Genomic DNA, 9,978 nt, shown 5'->3' with positions numbered 1-9,978 from the left:
GGCCGCCCCAAGCACCTGCTTGCTCAGCTGGTGCCTGGAGCCGGCCCTGCCCTGGCTGTAGGGGGCCGCAGCCCCTCTGAGCCCCAGCTCCCCTCCACCGCCCACTCTGCATAGTTGGGCTCTGAGGCCTTGAGTCTTTGCCCCCCAGGTGCTCTGCCTGCCCCCCCTGCAGTGTAGGGGGGGGCTCCCGGCAGAGACAGAGCAGGCTTCATTTCTTCTTCTTGCCCCGTCGGCCTCCCCCCCCCTCGCGCCTCTTCTCCCAGGTGGGCATGGGGGGCTCGATCTCATTGGGGCGGCCCCCTCGGTCTGGGACGCCGCCCATCAGCACCTGTCAGGGGGAGGGGAGGGGAAACAGGAGCAGAGGTAAAAGGCAAGAGAGACACCCAGTCCCCCGTACTCCGCCCACCCCGAAAGGGAGCTAACGGGGGGTGGGAAGGGCCCAGCACCCGGCCCTGCCGGATCTGTGGTCCTGGTGTGATGCAAGAGGAGGGGGAGGGGGTCTCATGCCCCGGCAGTAAGGGGGGGAGAGGAGAAGCCCCCCGCCCCCACTCCGCAGGCTGCTCTGCATGGGGGAGGGGCTTTGTGGCCGGACCCAGCAGCATGTTCGTCTCCCCCCTGGCCTGGGCGCTGCCCGTACCTTGTTGATGGCACAGCTGGTCCGGTGGCGGCAGCGCCCGCTGCTGGTGCTGACGATGCGCGAGGCGTCTGCGCGGGTGGCCAGCAGCCGGGCCAGGGTGACGCCGGAGGCCACCAACTCAGCCTGCCGCAGCGGGGAGACGGCCGCCAGCAGCGCGGAGCCCTGGGCCTGTGGCAGAAAAATCACTCCCTGTTAGCTGGCGTCGGCCCCGGCCCAGGGTCCCTGGGACCCAGCCCCTCCTCAGCATCAGCAGCTCCAGACAGGAGCCGGCGCCCCCTAGAGGGGAAAGGCCCCATGTTCCATCCCCTGCCCCGCCCAGCCAGCCCCTGCCCTCGGGTAGGGTTGCCAGGTACTGGGTTTAAAGGGACCCTGGCGACTCTGGTCAGCACCACTGACCAGGCCGTTAAAAGTCCGGTCAGCGGCACAGAGGGGCTAAGGCAGGCTGCCTGCCTGCCCGGGCTCTGTGTGGCTCCCAGAAGCAGCGGCACGTCCCCTCTCCGGCTCCTACGCACGGGGGCAGCCAGGGGACTCTGCACACTGCCCCCGCCTCAAGTGCCGGCTCTGCAGCTCCCATTGGCTGGGAACCATGGCCAATGGGAGCTGTGGGGCAGCACCTGCAGACGGGGCAGCGTGCGGAGCCCCCTGGCCGCGCCTCCGCGTAGGAGCCGGAGGGGGGACGTGCCGCTGCTTCTGGGAGCTGCATGAGGTAAGCTCTACCCGGAGCCTGCACCCCAAAGCCCCTCCCGAACCCCAACCCCCTGCCCTGATCCCCCTCCCACCCGCCAAACCCCTCAAGCCCAGTCTGGAGCCCCCTCCTGCACCCCAAACCCCTCATCCCCAGCCCCACCCCAGAATCTGCACCCCCAGCCAGAGCCTGTACCCCCTCCCACACCCCAACCTCCTGCCCTAGCCCGGAGCTCCCTCCCACACCCTGAACCCCTCATTTCTGGCCCCACCCCGGAACCCACACCCTCAGCCAGAGCCCATACCTCCTCCCACACCCCAACCCCCTGCCTCAGCCCGGAGCCCCCTCCACCCCCCTGCCCGGAACCCTCTTCTGCACCCCACATCCTCATTTCTGGCCCCACCCCGGAACCCACACCCCCAGCCCAGAGCCCATTCCCCCTCCGACACCCCAATCCCTTGAGCCAGCCTGGTGAAAATGAGGGAGGGAGGCGGATGGAGTGAGCGGGGGCGGGGCCTCAGAGAAGGGGCGGGGCAGGGGTGTTCAGTTTTGTGGAAGTAGAAAGTTGGCAACCTTACCCTGGACCCAGATTGGAGCCGGCGCCCCCTAGAGGGGAAAGGCCCCGTGCCCCATTCCTTGGCGCCATCCAGGCCTCTCCCCTCACTGGAATTCCCCCAGCCCCCGAGCCCTCACCTTCGCCCTCTCGGACCAGTGGAAGGACTGCAGGGTGACGTTGAAGCGCGTGATCATCATGCGCTTGCGGCATTCGTACTCGGCACATAGGGCTTGCCGGATCCCCTCCAGCGCCTCCTAGCCGGGAGGGATAGAGAGCGACGCTCAGACACAGGCCGCCAGAAAGCCACACCCCCTCCCAGCCCTGCTGCACTGGCCCCCTCAAAGGGAGAAACTGAGGCACGGGGAGGGGTGCTACCTGTCCCAAGCCAAAGAGGGAGGCAGGGGCGGGGAACCCAGGAATCCTGACTCCCAGCCCCTCTCCCCACCCCACACATGACCCCACTCCCCTGCCAGGGATCGAACCCAGGTCTGTTAAGAGCTCTATGCAATGGGGCTGTGCAGGGTGGTTCGGCACCGGGAATCTCTGGCAGGAACAGGGTGGGTCAGGCACCGGAATTCAATCAGGGGCCTAACTCTCTTTGGCTGCTTTTGAACCCTGCAGCCCAGGCCGGGACCCAGGCCCGGCCCTGACCCAGGAACAGAGCCACAGGTTCTGCGCTGTGCCCCCCCGACCCGGCCTGCGGCCCCCCCCCCCTCGTACCCACTGCCGAGCCGTCAGCGGCGCCCTCAGCAGCGGTGCCATCTCCTGGTGGCCGGCGGGCAGCGCGGACAGGGCCTCCGCTACCTAGGAGGGAGAGCACAAGTTCAGCGGGGAGACGTGGCGCGGACACCGTGGCTAGGGAAGGACGACGCCTGCCGGGCGGCTCCCCGCACCACGGGGGCCCGGCAGCCCGAGACACCACCAGGGGCTTGTCGGCCTGCAGCTGGGGTGCCCTGTTTATTCATTGTCCGGCACTGGCCCCATTCTCTGCCCCCCTGAGCCAGCCGGTCCCCTGCCATGGTGCTGGATCGGGGCTGGCGCCCCCTAGAGGGGAACGGCCCCGTGCCCCAGGCTCCCAGAAGCTCCCCCGACAATTGGCGTCTCTGACTCCTCACCTTGGATTTTATGTCCTCCAGGAGCTGGGGGATGGGGCAGGTCGGGGCCGGCTCCGGCCTGCCCAGCACCTGGTTGATGAGCAGCAGCTCCTGCTGGGCAGTGCCAGCCCCCGCTCCCTGCCGCGGCGAAGGGGGGCGTTTCCGGCTCAGGAGCCGGGCGGCCTGCAGCTCCGAGCTCAGGAAGTCTTGGGAGAGAACATGGGGTGAGAGAGACACTGGCTCTGTGTCAGACATGGGCCAGCCCTCTGGAGACGGGATCTTTATCTGGTCCGGGCTCCTGCGTTCTATTCTCCTCTCCACTCCCCTCCCAGAGCTGGGATAGAACCCAGGAGTCCTGGATCCCCCCTCCCCCGACTCCACTCCCCTGGGAGAATCGGGAATAGGACCCAGGAGTCCTAGCTACCCCCTCTCCTCCAACCACTAGACCCCATTCCTCTGGGAGAGTTGGGAATAGGACCCAGGAGTCCTAGCTACCCCCTCTCCTCCAACCACTAGACCCCACTCCTCTGGGAGAGTTGGGAATAGGACCCAGGAGTCCTGGCTCCCAGCCCTGCCGTTCAGAGGCCCCACAGGCTGCTCCGTCTGAGTAGCGAGGGCCTTTCCCGCCGTCACCTACACAGCAGCTGGAGGCAGAGGTGGGCGCTGCCCAGGCGGGCGGTCACGTCCCCCGTGGTGAGCGCGGCGTAGGGGCAGTGCAGCTCCTGCAGCAGCCCACTCAACTCAATCTGGAAGGTCTCGGCATCTTCGGGGCCTGCACCGGAACAGGAGAGACCGATGAATCCCTGGGCCCCGACACGCTGCCCCCCTGCCCAGCCAACACCCCACTCCTGGAGCCACCTTTGGAGTCCTGGAGCCGTCCTTTGTAGGTGACAAATCTGAGGAATTGTCACAGATTGAAGTGTCCTTTGAGGAGGTTTTGTAATTAATTGATAAACTTAACAGTAACAAGTCACCGGGACCGGATGGCATTCACCCAAGAGTTCTGAAAGGACTATCAACTAGGGTTTGTAACCTGTCCTTTAAATCAGCTTCTGTACCCACGGACTGGAAGATAGCGAATGTAACGCCAATATTTAAAAAGGGCCCTGGAGGTGATCCCGGCAATTACAGACTGGTAAATCCAACGTCAGGACCGGGCAAATTAGTCAAAATAATAGTAAAGAATAAAATTGTCAGACACATAGAAGAACATAAATTGTTAGGCAATAGTCAACATGGTTTCTGGAAAGGGAAAATGTGTCTTACTAATCTATTAGAGTTCTTTGAAGGGGTCAACAAACACGTGGCCAAGGGGGATCCAGTGGACATAGTGTACTTAGATTTCCAGAAAGCCTTTGAAAAGGTCCCTCACCAAAGGCTCTTACGTAAATTAAGTTGTCATGGATAAGAGGGAAGGTCCTTTCATGGATTGAGAACTGGTTAAAAAACAGGGAACAAAGTGTAGGAATAAATGGTAAATTTTCAGACTGGAGAGGGGTAACTAGTGGTATTCCCCGAGGGTCAGTCCTAGGACCAATCCTAGTCAATTTATTCATAAATGATCTGGAGAAAGGGGTAAACAGTGAAGTGGCAAAGTTTGCAGATGATACTAAACTGCTCAAGATAGTTAAGACCAAAGCAGACTGTGATGAACTTCAAAAAGATCTCACAAAACTAAGTGATGGGGCAACAAAATGGCAAATGAAATTTAATGTGGATAAATGTAAAGTAATGCACATTGGGAAAAATAACCCCAACTATACATACAATATGATGGGGGCTAATTTAGCTACAACAAGTCAGGAAAGAGATCTTGGAGTCATTGTGGATAGTTCTCTGAAGACATCCACGCAGTGTGCAGCGGCGGTCAAAAAAGCAAACAGGATGTTAGGAATCATTAAAAAAGGGATAGAGAATAAGATGGAGAATATCTTATTGCCCTTCTATAAATCCATGGTACGCCCACATCTCGAATACTGTGTACAGATGTGGTCTCCTCATCTCAAAAAAGATATACTGGCACTAGAAAAGATTCAGAGAAGGACAACTAAAATGATTTGCGGTTTGGAAGGGTCCCATATGAGGAGAGATTAATAAACTTGGAAAAGAGGAGACTAAGGGGGGGGGGATATGATAGAGATCTATAAAATCATGAGTGGTGTGGAGAAAGTGAATAAGAAAAAGTTATTTACTTGTTCTCATAATGTAAGAATTAGGGGCCACCAAATGAAATTAATGGGCAGCAGGTTTAAAACAAATAAAATAAAAGGAAGTTCTTCACAGAGCGCACAGGCAACCTGTGGAACTCCTTGCCTGAGGAGGTTGTGAAGGCTAGGACTATAACAGCGTTTAAAAGAGAACTGGATAAATTCATGGAGGTTAAGTCCATTAATGGCTATTAGCCAGGATGGGTAAGGAATGGTGTCCCTAGCCTCTGTCTGTCCGAGGGTGGAGATGGATGGCAGGAGAGAGATCACTTGATCATTGCCTGTTAGGTTCACTCCTTCTGGGGCACCTGGCATTGGCCACTGTCAGCAGACAGGATACTGGGCTAGATGGACCTTTGGTCTGACCCAGTACGGCCATTCTTATGTTCATAACCCCGGCCTCCTCGGGAGGGAACGCCCCAGGGCAGGGGGTGGGGAATGGGGCATAGGGCCTTTCCCCTAGGGGGCGCTGGCTCCCATCCAGCCCCAGGGCAGGGGACTGGCTGGCTTGGGGGATGGGGGGGGGGGGGGGGAGAAAAGAGAGAATGGGATTACTCTTGTAATAAATCGTTGGATCACTAACTGGGGCATATCTGCCTCCATGACATCCTGCTGCAGCCAGTTCCGCAGGTTGACTCCTCTCTCTCTCTCTCTCTCTCTCTCTGGCAGATCTGTGTCCCCCATAAGCATAGCATCTGAGCACCCCACAGTATATGTATTCTCACAACTCTGCTAGGGGGCAGGGCAGAGCTATTATCCCTATTGCACAGATGGGGAAACCGAGGCACATAGAGACTAGGTGACTTGGCCAAGGTCACACAGGGAGTCTGTGGCAGGGTGGTGAACCAATCCCAGGTCTCTGACCACTGGGCTACACTTCCTCCCCAGGGAGTAATTACGCTGCCGGTATGATTAATTATTGAGTGATAACGAACCCAGAGGACCCGGCTGGGAGTGGAGCTCCCCTGTCACTCCGGGGTTGGCGTTAGGCATGTTACCTGTATCACAGCATCACCAGGGCCCATGGAGGAAAGCTCCCGTGTCCCACTCCCCATCCCCGACCAGTCAGTCCCCTCCCTTCTCATTTCCCTGCGGGTAACTCACCGCTGGTGGGACTGACGTCCTCCTCCAGGGGGCAGAGGGATCGGAGCTCTGCCACCAGCTGGGCGCAGAGCGCGGTGAACTCGGGGCTCTGCACCCCGGCCTTGGCCAAGCGCAGAAAGTTCTCCTCGGAGAGCGGCCCCAGGGACCTGGGCACACGGGGCAGGGGTCAGTGCGCCACAGCCTCCCCCACAGACCTGGCAGCCCAGCCCGGATCTGGCCAACAGCTCCCCCTGCCAGTGTGCCAGGCCCCCCCACCCCCCAACTCTTCCCCAAAGTTGCACCTATTCCCCCCACTGCACCCACCTCCTTGTTCATCCTGGAACATTTAGCTTTCCCTGCTCCCCACCATCCATCCCCCCAGCACCCCAGAGACTTGGCACCCACTCCTTCCTCCCATGCACCCCCAGAGCCTCTGCACCCCCTGCTTCCCTGCCCCTTGCACCCCCAGAGCCTCTGCACCCCCCCACCCACTGCTTCCCTGCACCCTCCTCCCACGCACCCCCAGAGCCTCTGCACTTCCCACACCCACTGCTTCCCTGCCCCCACCCCCTCCTCCCATGCACCCCCAGAGCCTCTGCACTTCCCACACCCACTGCTTCCCTGCCCCCTGCTCCCACCCCCCCAGAAACTCTGCACCCCCCACACCCACAGCTTCCCTTCCCCCTCCTCCCACGCACCCCCAGAACCTCTGCACCCCCCACACCCACAGCTTCCCTTCCCCCTGTTCCCATGCACCCCCCGAACCTCTGCACCCCCCACACCCACAGCTTCCCTTCCCCCTCCTCCCATGCACCCCCAGAGCCTCTGCACCCCCCACACCCACAGCTTCCCTTCCCCCTCCTCCCACACACCCCCAGAGCCTCTGCACCCCCCACACCCACTGCTTCCCTGCCCCCTGTTCCCACCCCCCCCGAACCTCTGCACCCCCCACACCCACAGCTTCCCTTCCCCTCCTCCCACGCACCCCCAGAACCTCTGCACCCCCCACACCCACAGCTTCCCTGCCCCCTGCTCCCACCCCCCCAGAACCTCTGCACCCCCCACACCCACTGCTTCCCTGCCCCTGCTCCCACCCCCCCAGAACCTCTGCACCCCCCACACCCACTGCTTCCCTGCCCCCTGCTCCCACCCCCCCAGAACCTCTGCACCCCCCACACCCACTGCTTCCCTACCCCCTCCTCCCACACACCCCCAGAACCTCTGCACCCCCCACACCCACAGCTTCCCAGAACTCAGCCCCCTGCCCCCACGCACCCCCAGAGCCTCTGCACCCCCCACACCCACAGCTTCCCAGAACCCAGCCCCCTGCCCCCACACCCCCCCAGAACCTCTGCACCCCCTGCTTCCCTGCCCCTTGCACCCCGCGAGCCTCTGCACCCCCCACACCCACTGCTTCCCAGTCCCCACGCCCCCAGAACCCAGCCCCACACCCCCTGCTCCCACAGCCTCCGCTACTGCTGCCCCGCTCCCGTGCACCCCCCGTGCCCCCCCTACCCGGCCGCCCTGCGCTCCATGGCCCGGCCCCGCCCGGCTCAGGCCCCAAGTTCAAAGTCCCCAGCAGGGCGCAGACCAGCCACGCACGGGCCCCGCCCGCTCTGAACCCCGATTGGCTTAGGGGACGGAATGGGCGGGGCTCTGGAGGCTAAGAAGCTGATTGGCTGAAGCTAGAATAACGCCTCCTAGCCAATGAGAGCCTCCCCTTTCGCTATTCCCCGCCCCCCAGCCAATGAGAGCCTCCCTTTTCGCTATTCCCCCGCCCCCCCAGCCAATCTCCCACCACTCAGCAAACCACAGCCTCCCCGCCACTGTCACCCATTGCCCAGCCAATTAGAGCCCCCTCTTCCCATTGAACCTGCCTCCCAGCCAATCAGAGCCTCTTTCCCCCATATAACCCGCCTCCCAGCCAATTAGAGCCCCCTCTTCCCATAGAACCTGCCTCCCAGCCAATCAGAGCCTCTTTCCCCCATATAACCCGCCTCCCAGCCAATTAGAGACCCCTCTTCCCATAGAACCTGCCTCCCAGCCAATCAGAGCCTCTTTCCCCCATATAACCCGCCTCCCAGCCAATTAGAGACCCCTCTTCCCATAGAACCTGCCTCCCAGCCAATCAGGGCCTCCTCTTCCCATATAACCCGCCTCCCAGCCAATCAGAGCCTCTGTCCCCCATATAACCAGCCTCCCAGCCAATTAGAGACCCCTCTTCCCATATAACCCGCCTCCCAGCCAATCAGAGCCTCCTCTTCCCATATAACCTGCCTCCCAGCCAATCAGAGCCTCCTCTTCCCATAGAACCTGCCTCTCAACCAGAGTCTTTCCTTCCTCCACCGCCGGTCTCGGGGCCAAGCCGAGAGCCTCTTCCACCTCCCCGCAGCGTCCACCATCACCACAGGCTGGGCCCCCTTGCCAGGGGCAGCAACCTACCTGTCATGCCGGTGAAACCGCACCGGGGCCAGCGCCAGGGGCTCGCAACCTACAAGCCGGGTCCTGACAGCCGGAGGTTTGTTTTTTTTCCCCCCAAGCCAATCGGGAGGTTTTTTTTTTTAAAAACCCAAATACCCTTTTCCCCCCCCCCTCGTTTTTGGGTTGTTTTATTGCACTTTGGGCTGTCTGCTTTCCAATCCAGTAGGGGCTCATTTGGGCCATGGATTGCAGCTTTGTCTCACCACCACCAGGCCTGGAAAGGTCTTCCTGTTAAAACGAAAGCCAGTATTTCAGGAGAGTGTCGTGACTCCAGGAGCGGGGACTTGAGGAAAAACACCATGTAGCAGCAGTGTTGGCAAAGCGTTGCCCCAGCTCTTTGGCCACAGTGGTCAAGCCCCTGGATTCCTTCTCCCTGCTACCCTCTAGCTCTTTTCATCTGGAGATCTCAAAGCACTTTACAAAAAGAGGGCAGTACCATTATCCCTGTTTTATAGAGAGGGAAACTGAGGCACAACGAGGCAAGTGGCTTTCCCAAGGCTACCCGGCAGGCCAGCTGCAGACTTGGGAACAGAGCCCAAGTCTCCTGGTGTCCACTGCTCTACCCACTGCGTAGAGAGGAAGTTGCTATAGGTATAAAGTAGAACTGACTGGAACTCCGAATTTCCATTTGGTGGGAAATGTTGACATTTCACATTTGGTTTCATTCCCAGTTAGAAAAACAAACATTTTCACAGAGCTCTGGGAAACAAACAAGAAAAAACAGTCTGGGAATTTTCATTTGGCCCCTTTCAATTTCATTTTGAAATGTTCTTTTCCATTTCAAGATTATTTTTATTATTACAATATATCATAATTAAGGCCCTTCGGTTTTGGTTTTTAACCAACAAATCCCCAGCTTTTACAAAAGCCATTATGCAGTTTTGACTGATTTTTCACCCAAAGTTTAGACCGCTCAAGTCCATGAAAATACTGATTACGATAAGCAAATCCAACCCATTACATCCGGTAGATGTACTGAGGTTAAAAACAAATTAGTTGAAGTGGACATGCAAGGCTGTCTGTCTAAGTAAGGCGGTGGAGTGGAAGATACACACACATGCATATATGTATTTAGTGTTAATGTACAGTTCATGAAATAAACCACGGTATTAAACTGCTTTCACTTTCAATACTCTTCTCTAGTTGTTGCTTTTTTTCCGTCCTCCATCCCCCTATTCACTCTGATATTTACCCAGAAAATTGTGAAGTTAATTTTTTGCACCGTTATAAACACC

General features: G+C 59.1%; 1 protein-coding gene across 1 annotated transcript in view; it reads right to left on the bottom strand.

Moving 5' to 3' along the window:
- The window catches only part of FAM98C (family with sequence similarity 98 member C), an 8,677-nt gene extending 743 nt beyond the window's left edge, over positions 1 to 7,934 (bottom strand). The window contains exons 1-8 of the mRNA XM_065570802.1: positions 7,778 to 7,934; positions 6,284 to 6,429; positions 3,610 to 3,744; positions 2,994 to 3,178; positions 2,599 to 2,682; positions 2,016 to 2,132; positions 638 to 805; positions 16 to 328 (exon numbers count right to left, since the gene is read on the bottom strand). Of these exons, the coding sequence (XP_065426874.1) occupies positions 209 to 328; positions 638 to 805; positions 2,016 to 2,132; positions 2,599 to 2,682; positions 2,994 to 3,178; positions 3,610 to 3,744; positions 6,284 to 6,429; positions 7,778 to 7,797 (975 nt within the window). The 5' untranslated portion in view covers positions 7,798 to 7,934 and the 3' untranslated portion in view covers positions 16 to 208. The remainder of the gene's footprint in view (positions 1 to 15; positions 329 to 637; positions 806 to 2,015; positions 2,133 to 2,598; positions 2,683 to 2,993; positions 3,179 to 3,609; positions 3,745 to 6,283; positions 6,430 to 7,777) is intronic.
- Positions 7,935 to 9,978: the final 2,044 nt, after the last annotated feature.

This window comes from Chrysemys picta, chromosome 17, assembly GCF_011386835.1.
Source record: "Chrysemys picta bellii isolate R12L10 chromosome 17, ASM1138683v2, whole genome shotgun sequence".
NCBI classification, from domain to species: Eukaryota; Metazoa; Chordata; order Testudines; family Emydidae; genus Chrysemys; species Chrysemys picta.
Note: the sequence above shows the minus strand (reverse complement) of the source record. Positions and strands in the feature narration are given on the sequence as shown.